Source organism: Cuculus canorus, chromosome 11 (genome assembly GCF_017976375.1).
Source record: "Cuculus canorus isolate bCucCan1 chromosome 11, bCucCan1.pri, whole genome shotgun sequence".
NCBI lineage: Eukaryota > Metazoa > Chordata > Aves > Cuculiformes > Cuculidae > Cuculus > Cuculus canorus.
In genome coordinates this window covers 11,445,502-11,472,149 of record NC_071411.1, presented here as the reverse complement: position 1 = coordinate 11,472,149, position 26,648 = coordinate 11,445,502, and the positions used below count along the sequence as shown (strand labels likewise).

Below are 26,648 nucleotides of genomic sequence, written 5' to 3'. Positions count from 1 at the left end.
GCCCAAGGGAGAGAAATGCCTTGATGAATTGTGGGGGTGGGGTGACATTGGTGAATATCTTTTAATATAGCAAAGTTATTAAAATCTGGGGCTTGCTTAATATTTAGGGTAGCTCAAGTGTTGTGTTGAGCACTCAATCTACTTTGGTCTATTCCTTTTAAAAGCTTTCAGGTTATTCCATGAGCTGGGAATATTGAGATGCTGGTGAGCCTCATCGGTAGTAAGTGCTTCCTGAGGACCTTCAAATAAACTTCAGAGCTAGTGTTGTGCTTTTAGTTAGTACAGCCTGAGTGCTTTGCAGATGAGTGAGTCTTACTCATCTAAAAGGAAGTAAATACTGAAGCAGGTGGATAAAGTCATGAAGTTTGTGGGGACAAAAACTGGGAGGGAAGTAGTCTCCCAGGTATTAGATAATAGACATCTTCAGCTTTTTACCGATGATCTCCAGCATGGAGAGGTTTGAGAGAGATGGAGAGAGGCTGGTTGGTAAGATTGGCTGCGTAAAATGCTGCTGTTAGTCCAGAGCAACTGACTTGAGAGTGCATTTATTTTGCCTGAGGCTCACTGACCTAGCCTTAGTTGAGATCTTATTGAACTGTGGTAACCTAGAGTCTTAAGAGTATTTCTTGGCAATATGGGAACTGTGATGAATTATCAGGTTTTTTTATGTGCAAGTTGGTTATTTTGGTATTAATATAAGAAAAAAATTATAATTTGTGAATGTGGGGCATTAGGTTAGGTGACCTGCTGATACTCCTTTCTGTTTGAAATTGAAGTTCTTGTTCAGCGTACTCAGTGTTTCTGCCTGGCTGAACCATATTGCCCATGTTACTTTCTTGAGTCACTGACATGCTGGGTTTTTCTCACTAGAGTTGTTGAGTGGTAGTTTGCATTGCAGCTGTGGAAGCTGAACTGCCTTCTCTGTGAGTCTGATGTACAGGTTTGTGCTAATGAAACACAGCTTTGCTGGCCTCTCCTTAGCAGTGCTGAGATGAGAGCCTTTGTCATCCAGCTCCTCGTCCCTTTTTGCTTGCTGTATTGCACAGTGATAAGCAGTGTTCTCTAGCTGCTTGGTGCTTGAGAGATAACAAATACATAGAAAGAAGATTTAGAAGGGACGTGTGAAGCATCTGACTGATGCTTACCGATTTGGTGGTGGCATTTCTGTTAGCCAGAGTGAGTTACTGATGAATTGTTACCTCTTCTGACAGTGCTTTGCAGTCAAGGTTAAAAGTGCCTGTGATTAGTCAAAAGCCACTGTAATTTATTTAATGAACTTCGCTTTGGACTGTCCTGGATGTGTAGAAGCACAAATGTTTGAGAAAATAGTGAGAAATGCAATGGAATTTGATTTAGAGAAACATTTTTCACCTTGAATGTGCTGACACTTGTGAAGCTGAGCTGTCAAGCAGATCCTCCTGGCTCTCGTGGTTCTGCTTCTGCAACATGTAACGTGATTCTTGATACTGCACATAGTCATAGGAAAGTGTGATCCATATTCCTGGATCTTCCAGTTCAGATTTGGATTAGCATGTTTTGTCTTAAGGGTTTCTATTTTTCTGCCTTGTAAACCCTGCTGCCTTACCCAGTAGACCTGAGGAAACCATACCTAGCTTTTACCACGGCAGAGGTATGCATGGTATTCTCAAGATTTCTCCCCTTTACATTTTTATGTGACCAAATTTGATTTCTTCTTGCACCTTGACTTGATGGGAGCATGAGCTGTTTAATTTTTTAGAGGGAGCAGATAAGTGCACTGTGACACCTCTGAGGATCTCATCTGTGTCAAACTCTTCAGAGAGTCTGTTCTGTAGAATCTCACTTCTCTGTTGCTTTTAGAACAGAGTGAAATTTTGTGTTGCTTGCACACAGTAAGATACACTAAAAGCTCCAATTATTTTACTTCACTTAAAAAATAAATCTTCACATTTTGAATGGACGTACAGTTCAAAAATATTTTCAATTTAGGTTGTTAACTTGAGAAGACAAGAGATAAGTGTGCTAAGAATCCATACTGAGGAAGTCTTAGGTGTGTTGTATCCAAGTGCTGCATGGAAGTTATTAGCTGAAGAGGAACCCAGCATCAACCAAGAAGTTCAGTAATTTGGCTTCTGTAAGAACAGGGAAGCCTGTTCTTTGCTGAGCAAGGGTCCTGACTAAAGTGGTGATATCTCCTCAGCGATAAGCTCAAGGAAGTAAAGCTGTCTGTACTTCTGTTTGAGAGCAGTCAGGAAAAAAAAGGGTAAGCTTGCCAACTTAGCCATCCATAAAAATGTGCTATTATGAAAGCCAGACCTTGCCAGTTGTCTTCAGAGAGCAGTTTGTGACACTCTTCTTTTCCTTGGTTCCAAGATTGCTGCTCGAGATAGAACACCTTGTCTTTCTTAGGGCAGAATTTGGATTCCTCTTCCAAGATGAAGTATAGTGCTTAATGCATCAACACCTGAGTGTGATTTCTCTTCTGCAATTATTGATGCATTAATAGCTCCTCTAGCTGAGTTCCTCATATTGCTGTCTGGAGACCAAGGTGTCAGTGCTAATCTGTTGAGCTTCTCCGATTTGGGGCCTTGCTATGTAAAACATCTTCAGTCTTTCTTTCATAGTTTTAAAGTTTCTAATCCAAATACTAGGGAAGAAGGGAGTTGTTGGTGAAGGTTATTCATTCTGCAAACTGGATTGCTTTTTGTGTGATCCAGAAAGGGATTTTCTAGTTTGAGGTCAGTTTGAAAAGCACTTACTGGTTCTTTAGTAATAAACTGGGAAATATCAGTTTATTTCCTTGCTTGATAGCAGACTAGCTGGGAGAAGGACTTGCAAAAATCCCAGATTGGCATTTAGTGGCCCATAACAATTGCAGCCAGCATAAAAAAGCCTTGTGTTTCTCACCTAGAAGAAGTGTTGTTTGTAAACATCCCTATGCTGACTTTTCTCATTTGCTTTTAAAGAAATACTGATGTATGTAAGAAGCTGTTTCTTATGCACTGCACTTTGTTCTTCTGAATTTGTGGTCATAGCCAAGGACAAAATGCATGCAGTTTTTTGCACAATTTTGTGGAAGCTCTGGTGGAGGCTTTCTGCCAGATGATAACTGGTAACAGAGCTGCTTGTGCCTCTACCTTCAGCTGGTCTGGTTGCACCCTAGCAGAGATGCTGAGAATCTTGACCTCGTTACTGCTTATTAAATACGGTTATCTTGTTGTGAAAGTCAAAGCATTTGTTGGCATGTCCTGTGAATGATTCAAACACTGGAATAGCCTTTACAGATTGACTGACACTAAATTCAGTGTTCCTCGAAAATTTTATTCTAATGAGCAACTTGTTATGCAGTCAAGTAAAGAGTTACTTGTGTGTTAGGACTATCACTTCCTTCATACCTCATTTGTGAAAGTGATCAGTGCTGAATTCTCAGTGTTGGCAATTATCGTCCGTTTTGATTATATAATATACAGAAGTTAAATGAAAACATAACTGCTTGTGTTTTGGTTGAAGACTCTTCTGTAGTGATTAGGTTTTTAGAATAAGAAATCACCTCTGATTTCTACTGACAGTGGAGAAACCATGACATAGCTAGAAAATGCTGCTGCGGGATCCTCTTCTGCTTTAACTGGCACAAATTATCTCCAAGTCAGATTTTATTAAGGGTACAGAAAGCTTTGCTATGCAAAAGCAGTCTGGTAGCACTTAAACCTTGTATTTAGTGAATGTCAGTCCTTTTATTCATCGAGGTTAAAAATTATACAAGGAAAAAATAAACACAGAACTTGTAGGCATGAGGAAGTGAGAGAGCTGGATGAGGCAGCAGCCATCCTGAAAAGGAAAAAATCTTAGCTATATCTACAGAAATCCTTTCCCTCCCTTTCAGAGCAGCGCATGATCTCTAGCCAGGACCGTTTAACTTTAAACAAGCCCAAGAGGCAGTGGTTCAGGCTGGCGGTGCCTGGCAGTCTCTGGGACTGGGGTGGGGGCTCACTACAGAAGGGCTGGTTTGTGTTAGGGATTCCAGTCCATGACTGCTCCTTATGCCATAAAGTTGGTTTTTAATTTTGAAGAAACAAGAATAAATCTCAGTATTATTAGAATGTAACTGGAACCTATGTGGAGAGAGGAAAACTTTAGTCTTCTCTCTGCAAACCTCTGAAGTGAAATTGTTAGAGCCTGGTGATGCTGGGATGCTGAATGTGACCAGAGGGAGGGCTGAACTGGATATTGATCTTAGTGTTTTTCAAAACACCTCCTAGAAGCAGAAGCTGCAGCACCGATAGGCAAATGCTCCATCAGTTTTTAGTAATTGGCACCCAGGGCTTCAAAGAAAGGCTGAAGAACCAGGTGGTTGGATATGTCATTTTGCTTGGTTGCAAATGGCTTCAGCACAGACAGGGACTAGGTTCTCAACTTGCAGCATCTTTGTTAGTTTAATAGCTATTCTTGTCAAAAACCCCACGGATGCCTTTGACTTCTCACTGGTGGTGTAGCATCGATATTAAGTAAAGGTGCTTTTTGGAGTGCACACATACATGCAGCTTTGGGGGTTATGTTGACTTGTGTGGCTCTGTCCTTCAAAAGTACCTTTTCTTATTGATTAAAAAGCAAATAATGTTTCCTATATTCATATGATCACAATGGAAGCTGGTAAGAACTTGAGGTATGGTACTGTAAGGGTAACTCCATTACTTCGTCTTAGTGGGAATCAAAAATTTTATCTTTGTTGGTTGCTGTAGGAGCATTTGAGATGGTGACTGCGTGTTTTCACTACTGAGCAATACACAGGAGAAGAATCTTTCCCTGCTGCAAGTACATACTCTCCAAATAGGATTTGAGGCACCCCACGAGCTAATAACTTACGGAAAGGAAGGTGAAGTCTGAAAGCAATATAAATTTTTCAGATAATTCTTGGTTATCATTGACAAGTTTTAAAATAAGCTAAGAATTTATATCTTCCCACTCCTTGTCAGGCAGATGGCCTTGGTCATGGAGAATGACAATGAGGAGAAGATCCTTAAAGTGTCATCTACAAGATTGAATTCCGAAGATACTTCTTTCCATATGCTGTCAGTCATGTGCTTAAAGTTTTTGTACGTTGTGAGGATTTAGTGAACTTGATAGATAATTCTGCATTGCGATCTGAATTTATCTTTATGAACTCTTTGGGGTTTAAGAGCGTACTTGTCTTATCTCCTTACAGGTTTGTATGTGTATATGTATATACACAGAAATTGCAAGAGAAAGGAGTACGCTATATATAGGTGATTTTGTATTTAATTGTAGTAGCTTGTGTTATGAATATCCACTGATATTTCACATCGGCTTCTTTTAATCTAATATTATGAGTGACATTTAATTTCTAATTTTTATCTCATGCAAAAAGTTGAGAGGGTATTTTCATAATTACTTGGTTTTAGTATTTAGCTGAAGTTACCTTGAAAGGTCAGCAACCATCACCATAGTTTTTCAGTCTTCACAGTCTTCAATGCTAAATAGTAATTTGCATGACCTTGAAGGCATATGGGTGGCTGAGAAAGCTGTAAAGGGAACAATTGTAATTAGTGCTTTGCCTCTATGAGATGTTGATTGAGGGGAAACCTTGTAGCTGTGTTGAGGCTAAGCTCATTTTGGTCTGTGGTTCTAGAGAGTTGCTGCTATTCACTTGTGCTACCTCTGCACCCCCAGCCAGCATTCATTAAATGGGAAGCAGAAGGAATGGGGGAGTAGCTCAGGGGAGGGAATAAAGCCTCTTACAGACTCTTGAGAAGATGAGAAGTTCATATGGATTCTTTATCTTTGCATGGGTGAGAATAACTGATGTTCAGAATGAAACTGGAGAAATACTTTATTCTGGTAATTTCTCCAAGAACCCTTTACTGAAAAGAATATGAAGATATTCAAGTTCTCACTTTCTGAAATTGAAAAGAAAAAAGAAACATGAACTAAAACCGTAGAGAAAACTCTAAAAGTTCTTGGGGGGGGGGGGGGGTTGAATCAGAAGAAATCTTTCTTTTTATGAGATGCTTTGTAGAGGGAGAGGATTTCTGTTTGCAGCAATTTCGTTCAGGTTTCTGAAACTGAAACTATTCATAACTGATGTCAGCATACACTTGTGCTGTACTGAGGATCTTTGTGGTGTTTTACTGAGGTTTGTTTCCCACTAAAATGAGGCTGTCTGGTGATAACTGGGAAGGGATTGAGTGGAGCTGTCTGCTTTCCATGCAAAAGTAATTCCACCTTGCTATGCCTCGCCTTCCCTTCAGGTACTCCCGATGTTTACATTTTATTGTACTTTTTCTGTGCAGAAACTACCTAGATTTGTTTTTCTGCTCTCTTTATAAGTAATGGTGAGCGTGGTCCATGTTTTTGATGGCTATGCTGCTGCCATAGCTGTGAAACCATAACTGGAGGTCGTCGGGAGGTGGCTTTCATTGTAGAGTTTGAATTTGCGGGGAGGAGGGAAGGACCTTGAGGTCTTACTAAACCTCACATTAGTCACACAAGCCCATTGCCACAGGCGCTTGTGTTCAAAGTGTTGAGTCCAGGCTTACAGAAATGCCTCTGAGGCACTGTGGTCCGAGATCCCAAACAGTTAACTACTCTGAAGAGCAATGTGATATTTGTGCACGGTTGAAATTACAGCAAATATGGGATTGAAGTTAAACGTTGTGTTGGGAAGTAGACAACAAAGTACATGCAAAAAAAAAAAAAGGGTTGGGAAAATGAGTTGCAGCCTTAGATTTTGAAACAGTAACTTTAAAAGAAAAATGTCTATCCTTCACAGATTTTTGAAGTGCTTGTCACTTTGTTTCTTCCTTCAAGTCCTAGTTGAAGGCTCTTTTCAGAAAACCACAATGACTCAGCTACTTTGAATATCTGTTTGGTTGGCGTGTGGCTCATCTTGGAAGCCTTAAGATCTTCTCCCACCTCCAAAGATGCTGGATACTTTATTGGAATTATCTTTTGCACTCTGCTAATTTTAAACATACTTTAAACATGGAGATTTTTAAAGAAGTGTAAAGGTGTAGTACCTTGATATTAGTAAGTAGAAAGGAGAATATTTCTTTATAAATACTTACTTTGCAAATGCAAAGGTAAGATTATCTAGATTTATTTTTCCACGTTTGAAAGTGAGTGCTCCAGAAATAGTGCTGTCTTAACTCTAAGGAACGAACAGTTCCTCCTGTGGTGCTTTGGCCTCCTCAGGTCTCTGTACTCATCAGGTGGTACCTTCAGAATAGTTCACAAACATCCTCATGAGCATCAATAGGAATATCTTGCCTTTCTGGTTGGGACCTCAAATAAATTGTGTGTTCCTCTGTACAGCGCTAAATGCGCTTAAAGACAAAACCTGCCTTGTTCTTTGTTTTATGTCCTCGAGCTCTTTGCTTGGGAATGGTATGGGTGGCTTGGAGACAATTGATTCTGGACAGAGTTTTTGCAAAATCAGTGTGGCCTGGTGAGAGATGTTTCTGAGCACATCAAAGGGAATATTTGAGCAAAACTTTAAAAACACACATAAAACAAAACTAGTAGATCCTAGAGGAAGGAACTATGTGGAGCTATTCTTCCATGTGAGAGGGCTGTGATATATATCTTTTTATCCTTGGTTTAGTGGTCAGAAGCTTGAGGGCAGTAGGAGGAATAGACAATAGCGACCAGATATTTGTAATGACAAAGGAAAGTAAGGTGTTTAATGGATTAACCCTTCCATAATATGTAGTGATCCACAGAATGACTTCTTTAATAGTTTGAGCTTCATCAGGCAGCATCCCACGTGGGTTTTCTGTACTTAAAAGTCTGTGGCACAACCAGCTCTGGGATTGGGCTTTTTAGATTAGTATGGAGCTAGTCCAACCTCTCAATTAAAATTTCTGCAACTGACTGAATTGCTGAAGTGGACAACTTGCTTTGCAATGACTCTTGATTACTAGTATCATTCTGGTACTAGATCTGAGGACACATAAATAATATCTAATTCGTTCTTCTTTATATTTCCCTGTTGGTACATAGGAGTGTTGCCATGGAGGAGAGCGTGGGGTGGGAGTAGGCAGGAACCAGCTGCTGTAGGGCCACACTGGGAGGAAAGGCTGGGGGAGGATAATACATGAATTCTGCTCCTGCTAACAATCCTAGGAACTTCTTGCTGTCAAGTGTGTGCGTTCATTAGGGAAGAACTTGGAAGGCATGTAGGAAAGAGTGGGTCTTTTGATGAGATGAAATGGGTTTTCTCTGCACCGCTTTGCAGGAGAGAGGTTACAGAGCTGATGTGCATGGTGGACTTCATGGGCCTTTGTTTTTAGTCAGGAGTGCCTTGGCAGTCTTGTGTGCCTTTATGCATTGTTGGAGCAAGTACTGCTTTTTAATGATGTAGCCCTTCAAAGACATGTAGTACAACTATATTACTTTTGAAGAAGTGGTTTGTGAATTTTCAATCTAGCCAGCACAATAAGTTTGCTGATAATTAAGTAATGCTTGTTTAACTGGACTATGCTTGTGACCTGGCCAGACGTTTTCTTGTGTGTGTATTAACATTTGTTTGTCCCTTTTTATCAAATGGGATATTCCTAGAGTTCACTTTGGGTAGTTGTGTGTTGTTTAGGATAAGTTTTACTGTAGCTTTGGAAACGTTTTCCTGTTGGTCATATCCCACAGAGCAGCAAATTTAGAGTGTGGGACTGGATGTAATGGTGGAATGACGTGAGATAAAATTGTTGCAATTGGATGGCTCCTTCTGCTGTCTTCTGTGCACTTTATATTTTTGTAAATGTGACACAATGGTCAGTTTAGGGCATAACTGAGTACAGGTTTGATAAAAAGTGCTTTGCAACTGCTCTGATGCATTAGGAAGTAGAAAGCCCGAGTACCGAGAGATCAAGGGAAATCATAACATGTTATGTTCTTTTTGCCTGCCTGGCATCCCTGCCAGTGTTGCAATCATTTTGACCCACTTTTGTTACCAATTTCCAATGATTCCTAAGAACTTTCATCATAAATCTACTAGACCTTACTAAATGGAGACTGCAGGGATAATTTCTTCATCAGATTTCATTAGGGTAGAGCAAAAGGGTGTTTTCTTGCTAAACTGAGGGATCCATCCTTGCTGCATCACAGTGGGCACATAAGCAATCTCAGTTTAAATATTTTTAGTGTGAAAAAAAAAAGCTGATTTGTATACATAACAAGCACATGGCTTAAGGCTTCTACTCAGGAGTTATTTGGATGTATTTATTAGTAAAAATACCACGTGGGGACGTTTGACAAGAAAAACTTGTTCCCTGGAATAAGGTTGGAGTTTATTAAGTTAATTAGTATTCCACAAGCAGCTCTCAAGTGAAGGCTGAAAGCTTTCTGAGTTTAGTGGTCATTTGTGTCCCCAAACATGGTTTGTCGAAGTGTGGGTTATCTGATCACAGTTTGCAAGACGCTATTGTAAAGAAGTTGAGATAATGTGCTTAAAAGTTGTAATATAATATTTGGCGGCGTTTGTAGTAGTGCAAGTTCTGGGATAGAATACAAGAACTTTTATATTCTTATTCTGGCAGATCTCGTGCTGTGACCTACCATAATGCTTCCAGCCTTAATATTTCCTTTTAAAAAATGTGATTACGCTCTCCATGTCATAGTAGCGCTTTGGCTCAGAAGCTTGCCATTTTATAGTGTTCATTCTTCAGCGCTCTCCTTGAGTGCCTCACCTGTTTATCTTTAAATATTGAGTCTTTGTAATATTTTTAACAATACTTTAGATGGCTTCACGTTGCAAATGCCTTCCAAGCTATTTGAATACCCAAGAGGGGAAAACTGCACAGTGGAAGCGCTCTTATGCTGTCACACCATGGGAGGACACAAGTACTTTATGACTAGCTAAAGTCTTTAATAGTGCTTTTATTTTTTGTAAGAAGATAATGGGTTTCTGTCCAAAATATCTAATCTAAAATTTGTGTGTTTGAATGGAGAAGTAGCATGCTTTTTGAATATTTTCAAAAGGTAAATAGTAAGCATACTTGGTGTCTTGAAGTTCTCATTTTAAAAGTCCAGAGACATAGCAGACAAATAAATTGGAACCACTGCTTCTAGAGACTTCCTTTTTGTCCTATGAGTGACTTAGTAAAATTGAAAGTCAATGAGGAAAGTCCCAAGTGTTCATCCAGATATAAGAGCTCAGGAAATTACAGATGATCTACTTCTCACATCTTTGTCACTTTGTGGGTTTTTTTTTCACCTAATGTTCCTATCCTGAGGTGTTTTGAGGGGAGTTTTCGTTATGCTTGTGTGAGTTATCTTTGAAGGAGGTCCAGATATTTAATCAGTACAGTTGGTACTTTCTGTGATTGACCCTTTGGATAGTGTCAGTGTCTGGGTTTCATTTATGATTTGCTGAAATAGTCTTTATTTCTGAACTCCCAGGCAGAATCTATTTTTTGAGTATCTCTAATATTAAGAATGTTTGCAATCCATCTCTTCCTAATTCCTGTCTGGTTTACGATATGAAATAAACTTGTTAGTTCAAGAGACTGATGTACTTGTTTTTCCAAAAGCATGTATTAAAATTGTGGGTAAAAATTATCCCTGAGGTCTACAGATGAGTAGCATAGTTAAGTGCTACCTCTTACGACTGCAGTTTTCCTCTGGAGTCATAAATCTTGAAAGCATTGTTTCAGATCTCCTCCATGGGAGAGCTGGCATGAGATGGTGCATTGAGTGCTCTTGTAGCTGTTGGTGCCAAGGGCCATTTTTTAGTGGCTGAAAACAGCATCTGGCACCGTAACAGGTGAAACAACGCTGTTCATATGTCACCGTTGATGTAGTTCTTGTGAATTCCTGTTAAATTTACAGTGGAGCAGGACAGGGCTGCAGTAATTTTTAAAACACTCCATGGTTCCTGTGAAACCAGCAACGTTAGATCCTTTCTCTGGATGCCACTTGGTCTGCATTTGGGGCTGCCTTGACCATGAGTCACCATTTCAAGCTGTCCTGGCATCTCCTCACCAAAGGATTTCATCTGCCTGCACTGTGGCTCCATTCCACCCTGCAGACCGAAAGCTGCAAATCGGTATTATCAAATCTGTTGGATATCATCAGAGTTTTTTCATTTGCTTATGCCATTTTTGAATGCCAAGATCTTTTGTAGACCTGACACAACCAGAAAACAATTTTAGTACAGTTATGGGCAGCCTGGTCTAGTGGGACACGCCCATTGCAGGGGGTTTGGAACTAGATGATCTTTAAGGTCCTTTCCAACCCAAACTCTTCTGTGATTCTAATGATACAAAGAATAATTGGAAAAAAAAAAGAAACACCCCAACAAACAGTGCTTGAAATGAAAGAAGGAAGAGAAGGGACAGGAGGAGACAATCTTAAATGAGGACTTCGGTGCATTTTTCTGACCTGTGAAGGTTATTGCCTTTTTGAGGCTACTGGCAGAGGTGATATATGTGATCTAAGATGACTCTCTTTGCTGACTCTGGGCGGATATGGCTGTAGGATCTGTTCAGACAGTGATGCAGCTGGCGTTATTTAATAGCTTTCACCAGCCCATCCTTTACTTTTGAATCCAGCTTTCTTCTGCACCAGTTGATATATTATCATTGTGTCAATAAGGCAGCTTGAAAGATGGTTTAAAACATTGAAAGTACCTAGTTGTTGTTCTTTATGGAAGAGGATATCTTAAAAATGAATGTAGCACTAAGTGGTTTGAATATATTTTATCTAGACTTTTCAGAAACAAATACAGGCAGGTATGTGTGAGTTACGGTGCCAGTGGTCACGCCTTGAGGGTGAGATAGTAACAAACAGTTTTTTTTGGTGTTTCCTTTAGCAGTGCAAACCCCTTGATGCATTCTTGTTATGGTCCAAGGACATCATTAAAGTTCCATTACAAGGATTAATTGGAGGCTGAGACAATCCGTGTATCTCAATGTTAAGGAAAAATTTTCAGTGTTGTAGCGATAGCTAGGTAGAGGTTTAAGCATTCCTTTTTTTTCTTCTCTATTTCCAGTTGTTTATTCATTGCTGTGAAGACCTCCCAGCTGTGACTGTCAAATGCCACACCGATGTACAGATTTGCTCATTTTTTTTTGCAGCTGGCAGGAGGAGGGACTGGAATGAATGGATCTGTTGATCCACACGCACTGTGAGAAGGGAGCAATTAATAGACTTTGGTACTTGGTAACTGGCAAGTATTGTGTTCTTGAAGGTAAATTGGCTTAGGAAGCAAGCAGCATTCAGGATTGAACGCAGAGGTGGGTACTCCTTGCTTCGTTTCGGTAGGTTGCTGATGTGACTGCTGTGGAGGGTGAGTGCAAATTAGAAAGCCACATGGAGCACCTGCAAGCGTGAGGCAGTGGAGCTCCTGCTTGGTGCTCCAGTTGGTGCAGCTGTTGTGGCAGAAAGATAATAAACCTTGAGGTCCATAGCTTGCATGTTCTTACTGCGATGTTAGTGTAATGGGGTATTTTTGTTGCTCTAGTCTCAAAGATTTCAGGGAAATAAGGCAGGCATTGTCATGTGAGACTACAGCACCTCAAACTTCTTGGTATGCTTGATAGTTGGACAAGATGTTAAAGAAATGAAACCGAATGTTTCCTTTACAAGTATGCTCTAACTCCTTGTTTTATTATATGAAGTTTTGGTGTTCCTCTTGCAGGCTTTTACAATGTATTCTCCAGAGACATAATTAGTTGGGATAAACCGAGGAATCCTAGGAGCTTCTATGTCCACTGGAAAATAGACCCCAAGTTAAGAGTGTTTATTTCTGCTAAAGGCTTGTGCTTGGAGCCTGTATGAAACATTCCTTAGAGATGGACGATAACATGTTTGACTTCTTCTTTTTCTGCAAGATAACGAAGTAGAACAGCAGGCTAAAATAAATTGAATGATATCTGTGTGTTCTCTAGGAAGAGAAAAAAGGAAAGAAAAGAAAAAAAAATTCGGTTTCTTTTGAAGTTAAAAAATGAACAGTCTTCTCTTCGTGACTTCACTGCTGTGCTTGTTGCATATTGGCAGCTTTGTACATCAGGGTGAAACGTGTCTCAAATCTAGGATACACCGTGCATTTTTAGGAGTTGTTTTTTGGGTTTTGTGTGCTCACTGCACTCACGTGCCAAGTACTTCAGGTGGTGATTAGTGCCCCTGTCAGTGTCTCTCTCCAGAGGTAATGTATGGTGATTCTGTTGCCTATTTATAATGACAACATTTCATTATAAAAACACAAACTCCAGTAAGAATGTGCTGTCGGCTCCTGCTGGCTGGGATAAATGCCTTCAGGCCTCTGTTGGCAGGCTCTGCTTCCGCTCGTGGTCGCTGAACATTTGTTCTTCCCATTTGCAATCCGGTCTAGTGAAGCTGGCTTATTCACGTTTCTATTATCCAGCTGTCTGGCTTTTTTTAACACAGCATGGCTTTGCTGCATCGGCTTCCAGCTCTCACTTGCCTTATTTGGTAAAGCGCTGCTCTTAAGCTGTTCCTGGAAGGGGCTGCTTTACTAGTTTAGGGACTATTTTCCACTTTCATTTTTGATCGCTAAAGCCATGGATTGTGTTTCAGCAGTGGTGCTGGTGTGGCTTAACTCTTCAATGCTGTCAGATGGGAATATTGTGCTTTTTAGAAGTGATGGAAGTGTTTTGTTCTCTGCGAGCAGACAATTTAGAGCAGAGGCAATATATGGCAGCATTTGTCTTTACAGTATACGCCTTGTCAGCATAATCTACTGTTTAAAATGACAATCAAGAGTGTGATCTTCAGTGTTAGGGCAATGGTATGCAGGACTTGGCCAAATTCTAATTAGCTGCATGATTTGTTGGTGTCTTCTGTGCTCCATTCCTAAAGAAGGGGAGTGGCGTACAGCGACAGAGTGAGCTTGGACAGATTGAGTAGCATCATTTGATAGGCTTCAGCAAGAGCATCTCTGGTCCCCTGCCAAAAGGATGAGGCTGTTTAAAGTAGAGAGAGGGAGAGGGCCTCAGTAAGTGAGGTGAAGGACTCAAACGAAGCCTAGGAACAGAAAGCAAGGAATAAAGCTTTCAGACTCGGAAAACAGATGTGGACTCTGGTGTTTTTAGTCTGTTTCCCTGGGAGTGCAGTGCAGTTCAGTAGCATGACTCTGCTCTAATCAGTTCCAGGGTGGTGTTTCCTATAATTAATGCAGGTTTTAGTTCTCTTCATTTATCCTTGCTTTGATAAGCAATTCAAGTAGGGCTGCTCAAATGCATGTGTAGCCAATTTATTGGAGTTCTGAACATCTGTGTGGCAGCACATGCCTTATGGATGCTCTCTGCTGCTGCCAGCGCTGCGTGTTTGCTGCTGTGCTGCTGGTAACTGCTGGCCATCCTCTTGAAGGTCCATAGAGAAGATGATGACATGGGTATTCACTCAGAATTACCTTGAAGATAGAAGAAACAATCTGGCAAATGGAATTGCTGTTCAGTTGGGGCATGTGTCAAAGGCTGCCTGTAGCTGACTACAGCCGGGGGGAGGAGGAGGATGGGCACATGTGGCAGTGCAGTAGGAAAAGATCCAGGAAGTGTGGGAATCTGTTTGAATAGGCATCTTTGATGCTGTGCTGTTATGAAAAAGTGCAATTGCTGCCTTGGAATATATCAAAAGAAAGATTGCCAAAAGATGTAGTAATTTTTTTCAGTTTTCATTTTTTGCAGAGCCTCAAGTGAAGTAGCTTGTGTAGCACTGCACCTCATGCTTCCAGAAAAATATGAGCCAACTAGCGAAATCCAGAGGAGGGTAATGGTCGGAAAAAAGACTGGTTAGTCTTGCTGTCTTGGTAGCTGTTGGACAGGGGCAGAGGAGCCTGCAGCTGTTATTGGGCGAGGGAGTAGTTCTGTTCTGCATGCCCAAATGGAGATGGAGAGGAGTAATGGGCTTAGATTGTAATAATGAACAAGTTAAATAAAAATGTAGTGGAGCACTTCAATAGATGACTTTTGGAGTTATCCAAAGAACGAAGCAGTCATAGTTAATTTTCCTTTTGGTGGGGGGTGGTGCGGAATGAGCTAAGTGAGGTTTCTAAGGTTCTGCCAGTTCTGTGAACCTGTGGTATTGACAGTTCTGCAGAAGGCAGTGGGGCCAGAGTTTGGGAAGACTGCACTCAGTGCAGAAGGAAAGAAATAAGCATTTCAGGCAAGGGATCCTGAGCACTTCATTAGCGTAAGAAAAAAATACAGCACTGAATGCAGTTTTATTTCTTCTGTTTTTCCAACCTGAACTTCAACAATATTGCAAATATTTATTTAACTTCCTTGTATCTTATGTTTTGGCAGTGTGTGGGCTTTCTTTACACCAAACGTTTTTAAAGGCTGAAAATCCAGTTACTTTATTGAACAGCTGAAGAATTTGCTTTTTATTTTACGTGGTGTTGCAGCGGCTCATTTCTTATGACATTGTTAAGTGGGAATTAAGATGTTCAGTTTTGTCAGCTCTGTTTAATAGCACAACTGTATTCTTTCCATACTGCTCAACATTGATGCTTTCAGAGAGTGTTTGAAATTTGATCGTTCTTGTTCTTCCTGTGCTCGGACTGTCCAAGCTGTTCCCTGCTTCCTGCCCCCACTTCCTGCCCCCTTTTAAGCAGGAACTTTGTTCCAGAAAAGCAAGAACAAGTGAAGAAGCAAATGTGAAAATGAAATCCTGGGGGTGAGCAGCAGAAATAAAATGAAGCGTGGCCAGCAGATGAATACCCTTTGACTTAATGCGCGTGTAAAATGCTGCTGACCAATGCTGAGAAGATGTGAATGATTTGAGGAAGAATATGCCAGGGTTTATGTTCTGAGATTTGTGTTTTACTGCCTCACGGGGAGATTTATCATGGAAGCTGTTAAAAGGGAAGTAGTGGATGGCTTCCCGAGTTAAGAATACAGATCTCAAGGCTGGGACAAATTCTAAAGCCACAAGAATTTATTTTATAATGTTTCTGTGCTGCTTAAGCACATAAATTTGCTGAATTCCCTTCGTATAAAGTACAAATGTTTTTCCTTGTGGAGAGAAGAGGGGGTTCGCTTTTGGGCTTTCCTCTTGGCCACGTTTGCCACTAGGCTAGCATTTGTTTTTGTGCTGGAATGGAGATGGACATGATTTAAGACAGTAAAAATACTCAATGAAACCAAAAGTTTCCTTGTGATCCTGGGTTAGTTAATATATGTAGGTGTGTATGCTTCTCTTGCATTCCCCCCTCCCCTGGTGTTAAGAAGTTGTTGTTTTTTTCTTCTTCTGGCTTGTATTTGTTACTAGCCAGAAGCCATTGTGATGCTCTGATTTTCTAAAGGTTCTTGAGATGATTCTCAAGTAGCTTCTGTCAGTCTAAGTTAGCCATTGTGCCCATAATTTGACCTGTTCCTTAATGCTTTCAAAGATACCTGGCATATTCATGCTCTGTCCTGAAGAGTTTTATTTGAAAGTTTTCTTTTCTTTTGTGGTATTTGTAGATTTCTTGTAGCCTGCTCTATCACCCATCCAGGCAAACATCCATCGTGGTGCCACAGTTCAGTGACAAGGAGGCTGCCGGTTTTCTTGTATTCTTTACCCTGGTCTCTAGATGTCAAATGGGATAATTTGAGTTAAATGCATCAGTGGTTTGTTGTTTTGTTTTTTTTTTCTTTCTACTTGTGTTTCTGCCCTTTCTGGCTTTGTGTTTTCACAAAGCATCTTCGCTCAGTATTGCTCGTACCAGAGACTGAAAAATGAATCTGATCTTTCCTGCCAATGTTTCCTTTTGGAACTGCCTGTATATTCAGTCTCTAAATATTTCTCTCTTTTCGAGTAGCAGTTTTCTTTTTGAAGGAGACCAAAGAGGTTACATGCAGAAATAAAACAAACACTGATGTATTCTGAACTCTTTGGTACCGAAGATGTTTATGTAAAGGTGCATTTCTCATTTGAGTCTTTTATAGTTTTTTGGGTACTTTGCTACCATTGTGGTCTTGAGGGCTTTGAGGGGGTGTCAGCTGGGTAGTGCTTTGGTTCTTAATGTACCCCAGGCAGCAAGTCCAGAGCCTCATGAGATAATTTTACCTAAAGGCGAGGAGCTATGTATTTGCTTTTTCTTGTCAGAATAAAGTTACCTTGGTCAATTTTCACTGAAGGACATCTTTATCCCACAGTAGATTTCAGTGCATCTGTGTTTGGTTGTGAAGTTATTAACAATGTTGTGTGGACACTACTTTTTTCTCTGTTCAAGAAGCCATTACCTTTTAATTAACGTTGGATTAATGAATACTGTTATGTAATTGGCATTGATATGCAGTGTCCAGCTCTCAGGTCTATAATTTTTCACTCTCTGAAATCACTGTTGCCAACTCCTTCCTTTGTTGGATTTGATACATCAGTTCTAAGTTAGTAACAATTACATTATTTCCCATGTTCATACAGCTTGAAAAAATGAAGCAGTGATTTCCATTGGTAGATCTATGCATGAGCAAGTACAATGGCAAGAGGGTGGTTACCCTCACGTCTTGCAGATATGAATTGAGGGTGGTTATTTTAACAGAAAAATCTAAAATATATTTAGACCATAAATCATGTGAGTTCTCCATTTAGATGTTGGTTGCAGGGTTGATTTTATTCCTTTATTCTGCTATAAAAAGAAAAGCATTGAAAGCCTTTGAAACAGGCAAGATGCAAGAGCATGCTGAAGGAAGGCAACAGACGTCACAGCAGCAGAAACATCTAATATATTTTATCATGTAATTAGTTCAGCGTTTGAACCCTGAATGGCTGGGTTGCTTTGCGGGTAGCATGTGATTGTGACAAGATCTCTGGGCTTGGAATAAAAATGTGCTTACCTGCGCTTAAATTTTCCTCACTTACGGCATGGCAGAGATGTTGGCTGTGGGAGATTTGACTTGAGTCATCTTCTACGGGGCCAGATGTGTACAGTGTGGGTTTCGTTTCTTGCTTGTGTTGTTGGAGATGCGCTGGGCTCCACTGCGATAACAGGTCAAGTCTTTTGTGCATCCTGACAAAATGTGTTTTGAAGTGGTTTGCTGGGCTCCCAGCAAAGCTTGTTCACTGCAAATTGAAAATGAAAGGATGTCTTCTCATCACAAAGGCACTAATTTCAGTAGGATCAGGTTCTTTTTTTTTTTTTTCCCTCTTTATGGAAATGCAGAAGTGATTAATAATCAACACATTTCTGTGGCAGCTTTTGTTCTATATTCTTTGAATCTCTTAGGCTGTCATCTATTCATTTTAAACCTCAGAAGGAACAAGTATAGAAATAGACAATGTAGTAATCTGAGGGCTTCTGATGAGATGAAGCTTGCCTGTGTTTGAATATATGCATTTTGTGTTCTGTATGCCTCCTGCATGAAAATATTTCACTTAAACACAAAAGAGGTCTTCATTTTGTCTTCAAATAAATAATCTCCTCATCCTGTGGAGTGTTATCATCCTTGTGAGTGCATTAAAGCTGTGCAACTTTCATAAATACAAAGTCAAGATTTTCTACTTGCACATTTCTACCATTGCCTCCTATGTTACTGCTTCATCATCTTTGCTGCTATTTTTTATATTGAAAATAAAAATCAAGAAATACTGTCCTTATATTTAGTCTCTCCTGTGAAGCAGGAGAAATATCAGGTGTCTAAGTATAGAAAAGTCTGAAGAGAAACTGCTAAATTTCAAGAGGGAATGCAAATGTTCTTACAATTTTAGTATTGCTGCGCAAAAAAGTTTATTTTTTTCCAAATGATGAAGAAACAGCTGTGTTAGTGTTAAATATTCAGTGGGGTTTGTAAGTGACTTATTTGAATATCTCCATCTTTATAGATCTCCCTGGTCGGGAAGTACTTTGAAGTATGATTTTTGAGAGAGAAGGATGTATTTTTTCTTGACTCTTACCTTTCTTCATTTCGCCTTTTGTGAAGTCTGAGTCTGTATTTAAAAAATGAAATAAAGACCCACTTTTTTTTGTTGCCAACAAAATATTTGATGCCTGCTTTCTTTAACTGCAGAAAAGCTGGTGAAGACTTTCTACTAAATGCTTAAAATAGCCAGGGGAGATTTGGAAAAAATGATGAGTGGTATATTACACAACCTGCCTGGCTGAAGCTAAAAGTGCTTCCAGATCATTTAGAAATGAGCACGCTGGAGAATGACAGAGTGAGAAAAATTGTGTGCTGCAACTCAAAACTGATCTGAGCTGATCACTGAAAGTAGGAAATATGGCAAGTTTTAATAGTGACTGGTGTCCAGCTGTCACCCAGCAGAGGCACCACAGGGAGCTTAGGATGTTGGCAGGGTCAGTTGACCGGTTTTCTGAACTGTCTTAATATACTGAGGGTAGAACTGACATCACTTAATGCCCCATGTGGTGGGGAAGGCTGGAATTGCATAGGTATGTTGGAGTTATGTATTTCTAGGCAGGTTGTAATCAAAGAAGGTGACGATTATCGCAAGTGGGCTCAGAAATACTTGGTTCTCCAAGTCATTCCAGCCTCTCAGTGGGTTAGTTACCTGGTTAGTGGGTATTTGCAATTTTGGACAAGTCTTGTGTTATATTTTATAAAAAACATATTAACGCACTACCTAAATGGTACTTAAATTCCCACGCAAGAGAGTCTGTTTTTAAAAAAAAAAAGAAAAATCAGTCTGGTCTGGTTTATTATTTTTCTGTGAAAGCAAAAATTATGCATAACTGATTGAACTGAACCTGACAAGTAGAACAGGGACAGGTTAGCCAGCACGCTGGCTGTCACAGGGCACAGAGGGAGCTCACAGATTTTATGGTATGTGACACGGTGACACTGCTGTGTCTGTTAGCCCAGATGCTATTACCTGTTTAGAGAGACTGGCCATATGATAATTTTCACTTGCCCAGCAGCAGCTTACCTGCCCCCATGCACAGCAGTTCCTGTTCTCTACAAAGTGAGGTGGAAGCCCTGTGGAAGCTCAAGGCTGGCTGAAGGGTTCTGTTAGGGGATGCTTTTCCAGCCCAATGCTTTTAAGTTTTGCTTCTTTGGCTGATTTGTTTTTTGTTTGTTTGCTTGGTTGGGTTTTTTGTTTGTTTTTCTTTTTGATTTTTTTTTCCTAGGTACCTTTCCCAGATGTCTTTTTTTTTTTTTCCTAAAAAGTGATTGGCAAAGTATGATGGTAATGGTTAAGGAAAAGAGCCCAGGCTTTTCTTTGTAAAGTTCTGGTTCCTTAGGCATTGGGAGTGTTAGGCGCCTTCGATGATGAAGGTGGGAAACCTTGGGAGATGAAGATTGTCTGGGCAAAGCATAATCCCTCTTTAAGTATTAGGTGGGGACCTGTATGTTGTCTTGGGAGGGAAGGAGGAGGAGTGAATTGATCCTCCTTGTTGGGGACCAAATAAATTGATTGGCTAGTTGGGTGTGGAGTGGCAGGAAAGTTTGGAAATTTGGAGACTATGACTGGGTAGGAAAGGAGCAAGGTGTAGTACAAAAGAAAGGAATGGAAAAGGGAGAAAAGACAGTTAAAAGGATGGAGTAGAAGAATTGCAATTGGAGTAATGTAGCCGACAAGTTTTTCTCCATTGAACCACTGAATACCACAAAACACGGAATTTTCTAGTGTTTCCTATATCCTTACATTTGGTTATTCCTCTGTGATGCTGGTACAGGCAGAGGTTAGCCAAACATTGTTGACTATTTTTGTGAGCTGCAGGTGGCAGAGGCCCATGTGGGGATCTAAATGTCCAAACAGTAAGAGCATTAATGTATCAAATGGTGCAATTATAGTCTTACTCAGTCCAGTTTATTAAATGCAAAGTGATTGTTGATGAAAGAACAGGATTTAGCTTGGAAGCATTGAAATGCATATTTAATACGTGTCCGTGTAACCTTCATTCATCATCCACGTGCATGATGGGGTGGTATACAATTACGCAATCACTTTTTCTGGCGGGACCTTTGTCCATGTTCAGGCTTGTTGATGTGTCATCATTTCATCAGCAGTTACGCAGTATTTTATTTTTGCACTTCTGTGTTTAATTCTGGTTTTCACTGTATATCATGAAGATCTGAAAAAAAAATGCATTTCTTCGTGGTTAATATTTAACAAACAGTGAAAAAGAAAATGTAATCACTTTGCAGTAGTGGGTTTGTCACCTTTGCTGTGTGGCTAACACTGTGTCAATCTGTGATACCAGCAGATAGTTGATTGTTTCAGCTGCTTTGGCCTAATTTTGAATCAGTTAGAAATAGACCTGACTTCCACAGCGTAGTGTCTGACAAGTAGCTGGTTTCTCGTGCACAGTCATCACTACTGTGGGCTGCAGATTGCTGACCGTGATGTTAATTAGCTCACACATCCTTGCATGTTGATTTTTGTGTACGTATAAGCCTATGGACTCTGAAGATCTAAAAGTCTCCTGGCTGTAAAGTTGATATAGTTTGACCCATGGTGAAATGCATTCAGGACTGACCAGCATCTTGCGATCATATCGAGGTGAATAAGGTTAAGGTTCGCTCCTCAGTGAAATAAATAGATTTCATAGAACAAATATTAGAGAAAAAACGTTGGGTGCTTTTGTTTGGTTTAGATCTGTAGCTTTGCAATTTAGGAAGAGAACCTAGGAAAAAACATGTTGTGTTTTCCCTTCTTGCGTTGGACAAGGTCAAATGGTCGTAGACCTTGTCCCATACGCTACAGAGAAGAGAGGGGGTTGCTTGCAGTTAGCAGTGTACAAGTTAGGCTTAACTTGACAACTTTCTTGATTGAAGAGGATGGGAAAGAAGTACACTTGCACTGTGACTAAATCTAGCATACAATTAATGCTTCTATGCAGTTCTGTGTGTTAATTGCTGTCATTGTGTGAACTGATGGTTTAAGCAAAAATAGAAAATTTTGTAAGTGGGGTGTTGCTTGCAATGCATAGTCTTAGCTTAAAGTGCCAGCGTGCAGTGGCTTTTTGGATCTGTTCTGTCAATCTCCGTGAATCATCTTTATGTAAATGAAAAATACATCAAAGGGAGCAAACCTGCAAAGTGTGGTTTGCACTTCGTTTTCAACTTTCCTTGTTTGTTCAGAAGCTGGTAGTGTTGAAGTGGAGGTGAGTGTTACTGGATAGATGCAATTAAATCCCCTTCCACGTTCACCTTCCACAGTATGTTACACTCCATTAAAGGTCCGCAGTGCCCTACCCAGAGCCTACTGCATCTGTCACTGGTATACTGGGCCGCTAGCTGAGTGGGTTGCAGGGATTGCAGTGGTGATTTGGGACAGGTTAATCAGCCCATTTGGTGGTTGGTGGCTCTCTATGGGATGAAACAACAGTCTGCCATCTGTGCTTCAGCTTTTTAGAGGGGGATTTAGTTTTGAAGACCGACTTTTGTCCTTCTGTGAAAAGTGTTTGATATTTGGCCAGTGTGCTCTAATGGTGCTTTGGGGATGGATTAAGCAGGCAGGCAGTGTGACATCAAATGGGTCTTTTCTTTAAGAAAGGCATGAGGAGGGTGAAGGTGCCCATCTCAAACAGCATCCTGAGGTAAAATGGTCAAGGTCTGTCTCCAGAAGGTCTCGGTCCCCTCAGCTACTTCTACCTGTGGCAGAGTGGAAATGTCTCATCTTCAGTGTGGGTTTTTTCCCTTTTTGGTTGACATGGATCTAATGTGTCCATTAGCAAGGTAGCCCTCAAGCAACTGTGCTTTTCAGACAGGGATGATAAAAGCCCCAGGTAGGTGTCTCCTCATCTTGCTGCTTCCCTAATTGCATTGTTTGCCTGTGATGGGAGTATGTCAGGAGTCTTGTGAAATACCATAAGAATTAGAAGCCCAACGTGTTATATCTGTGCCACTGCCAAAGCGGCACTGGGAACAGCCCTTCTGGCTTTTTTGGCGCTTTGTTTAAACTTCTAGGCTGCTACTTTGGGCACTGTCTTTGAATAGCTTAATTTATTTTTTTACGTGTTCAGTTGCTTAGCAACAGAGAAGACAAAAAAATAGTAAATGCAGCTAATTTGGTTTTATTATTGATAAGTTAGAGTCTCTTTCTTATAAAAATTTATTTTTAATAAGACTAATGGGCTGCAATTCTTGGCTTTTGCGGGGCAGAAGGTTAAATAAACAGTGTTGATGGACAGGGTAACAACCTGACACCCCAAGGGGGTTGCTGTTACCTGGAACTATGCATTGCCTGTCTGTGTTTGTGCATGCTATTGTTTGGGGGTGTTTTATGCTGCTTCTACTTGATTAGGTGAGTATCCCCAATTCTTTGGGTCTCCTTTTCTCTAGCAATAGAAGGAATTCAATTTTAAACCAAAACAAATATCAAACCAAGCCAGAACCCCTCAATCTAACATTACTATATGTTGTAGTGTACATGCTAAAGTAAAGAAATGGAAAGTTGTAACTGTGTAAAATGGATCTGTTTGCCTGGGAAAGCATTGAAATGTGTTACCATTTTAGTGTGGCAGCGTTTTTGACTGGGACAAATATAATTTTTCTGGTCTTGCATCAGATGTTTGGCAGCAACAGTTAGTTTTTATCATTCATGAGGCAACATTCCCATTGCTCAAAAAAGCATTTGTCTGATCAAGAGCTTTTTGGAATTTGTTTATTAACCTTTCCTTGCTGCTGGAGTATTTGGACAATGTTAACAGTGAGAATCCATACAATTACAAATGGTTGAAGCAATCTCTGTCTTCATTTTCTCTTTTTTTATAGATTGCCTGTTCAAACTATGTCCTATGAACCGGTACTCTGCTCAAAAGCAGTTTTGGAAAGCAGCAAAGCCAGGAGCGAACAGCACAACAGATGCTGTGCTACTCAATAAACTGCATGTAAGTATTAATGTTTAGGCTTCTATTGATTATCAACACTCCCATCCATACTGCTTTGGGTAAGTATTTCCAATCAACTTGACATGGTTAACCCAGAGGCAGCAGAAAAGCATATAGAAATCGGGTTACAAGACTTGTTTTGAGACATGGACTGGATCTAATTCTCTAAACATGCTCTGATTAATGACAACATGCTCTTCAAGGTCTGTGTGTCCCAGCGCCAGTATGTGTGGTACTGGTTTAAAGTGATGGTTGCCATTTGAGCTTTTGTCATTAGTATGTGATAACCTGTAGTCGTGGGCGCTTTGTGTGGTAACAGCATAAAAATAGGGCGCTTCAAAGAGTTACACAGAGTAGAAGACTCTCAAGCATTGCATCTCGATGTGGGCTGTCATGGGCGTTAGCTGTACTGGTAGATGCCATCTGAGCTACTGATCCGGTCCATTTATTGGGATTCCTCAAACAAATATAGCTGCTTTTGATATGTGTTAAGGCTGATAGCTAATTATGAGTAATTATAAGACCAGACAGCCTCTCCTTTCTTATTAACTTGCAGTATTTAAGATTTTCTGGGTAAAATATTGACATTCAGGAGTTGAAAACGAGTAAGGCGATTGATTGCTGTTTTTAGAGTTCCTATATAAAGAAAGCCAACTTAAATGAAATACCATCTGTTGACTTTGGAGTTAAATAAACTCCGTGTTTATGTTAAAATTACATAGCTAGAGTACTTCATGTCAAAATTACAATTCTAAATATTTTTAGTTTCTTTAAGCCTATATTAAGCTCATTGTAGACTGAAATACGAAATGGCCCTGCAGGAGAGTGTCATTTGCTGATTGCCATATGGCTGCCTTGCTCCTGCATTTCACAAAAGCTGAGTGTTTGACTCATTTTGCTTCTGAAAAGTTGATTTTATAACCTTAGAAGTATTAACTTAGCAAGTAGAAAGCTATTTTGGTACTGGCTGTAGGACAAAGGTCCCTTGCTTATGCACGTTTCTCCTGCTCCATTAATAAGAGAAGCAGACCATGCCTGAAGGCTTTAAGTAATGAGGGATTCTGGGTTTGTTTTTTCTGTTGTAGACTCTGGGGAGAGTTTATGCCACAGGTTGTGTGTGTAAGTTTATGGATTTTAAGAGCAATACATAGTCTATTGCATTGTGTAGAAGAAAAGGAGTTTGTAATTGTCTGGATTACAATGTCATTTAAAGTTGTGGTTTTTTTCCTCACTACATGCCAGTTCAAGTTCTTGGTACTTGCTCTTATTCCTCTGACACTTTACCATCTTGTACCAGTGTCCCTATGGAAATACAGGATTAGATTTTTCCAGTATTAAGCCGCAGCTGAGTGATGTTTGTACCGATATGTATCACTGTGCGTGAACTGCATACTTGATTAGGTGTAAGGATTTGAGTACTTTACAGTTTTATTGGTGTTTATTTAATGTGTTACTTCAACATAAAGGCTAATCTTTATGTACCATTTGCCAAATCAGGTCTTCAGTGACCTGGAACTGATGATATGGTTTTGAAATAATTTGGTCCCATGTACATCACTCATTTATAAAAACTTACTTTTCTGCCAGTCTTATGATGCATGTGTCATCCTTTCCATTTGTTTGCCCGTGGAATATGCTAAAAAACTCTGCTTTTTGCGTGATGGGGGAGGCTATGCCCTGAAACATGCATACAATTGTTATCTCTGCCTCTGATTAGGTTTATCAGTGCATATAATTTCTAATGAAACTGGTGATGCAAGATGTATTCATCATCATTTGCCTTTTTTGGCTTCTGTTTGTCTGCTGGTGGAATTTATTGTCTGCTGGAGTGCTCAATGCTGAGGTCAGGTTATTTTAAGTTAATGCCATTTAAGGGATTTAAAATCTGGGACACTTGTCTGTCTTCAGTATCAAGAACCGTTGCTGCTTGAGAAGCTGACATCTAGTGGCCAGAGAAAGTGTTTCCTCTTGAGTGATTGTCAGTTTTGGTATGTGTTTTTGCCATGCATCCAAAATCTTAATCATGTTGTCAGAATAATCTGTTTTCTTCATAATACATATGGCACGTAATCCAGTGCAGGGAGAGAAGTCCTGTGTTCCGTGACTCCCTTTGATGGCTGAGAGGGCTCTAGCATCACGAAGAAATTCTTTCTGAGCAGAGGACTTTGAAATCAAGCAAAAAAAGTTGTTTTACAATAATAAAGAGAAAATTCTGATGCATTGTATTTCTGAATTTTTTTTTTTTTATTTAAAAGAGCAGTGGTATTCCAGGTTGTCTCGGAGCAGGAGCCGGCTATCTTACCTAGCACTACTTCTAAAAATAGCATGTTCTGTGGAAGCTGAAGATGCTGAAATTTTATGACTGTATCCAGATAGCTCTTCCTTTGCAGTAGCTGAGCTTTGTCCTGTGCTATCATTACTTTACCCCACTATGTTATGAACTATGGGCACCTCCAGGTGAAAACTGGACATGTTGTCCTTGAGATCTGAGAACCAAACCATAAACATTGATGTTTAGCCTCCCAAAAAAATCTGGTTTTAAATTATTTTGTCAGATCATCATCAGTTAAAGCAAATTTTTTTTTTAGCTGAGTAAATTTGTGTTTTGTTTAAAGTAAGGGGGAATTTCTTTACCATAAGAAACGGTTTAATAAGAGCCTGGGCAAAATAGCTCACTTCTTTTAAAATGAAATAAAGTGCAAGAGGCTGGTTACAAATTATTAAACAGGAAAATGTATCCCTATGATTATTCAATTTTGCAATGACTTTCCCTTTTATTACCATGTTACTGTGGTAGGGAAATATCAACTGTATTTTCACAGCTGGTTGCTGCTGTAGTGTAGGGTATCCTTCAGCCTCCTGATGGATGAACTCTGTGCTGCTGGGAGGTTGGGAACTCATGGATTCTAAGTGTGGTTTA

The 26,648-nt window shown here is 40.0% G+C and overlaps 1 protein-coding gene across 10 annotated transcripts in view; it reads left to right on the top strand.

The window, feature by feature from the left end:
• The window catches only part of ITPR1 (inositol 1,4,5-trisphosphate receptor type 1), a 177,856-nt gene that overhangs the window by 26,192 nt on the left and 125,016 nt on the right, over positions 1–26,648 (top strand). For all 10 annotated transcript variants that reach the window (XM_054076444.1, XM_054076439.1, XM_054076441.1 and 7 more), the window contains one exon: positions 23,613–23,728. In XM_054076444.1, coding sequence (XP_053932419.1) covers positions 23,613–23,728 — 116 coding nt within the window. The remainder of the gene's footprint in view (positions 1–23,612; positions 23,729–26,648) is intronic.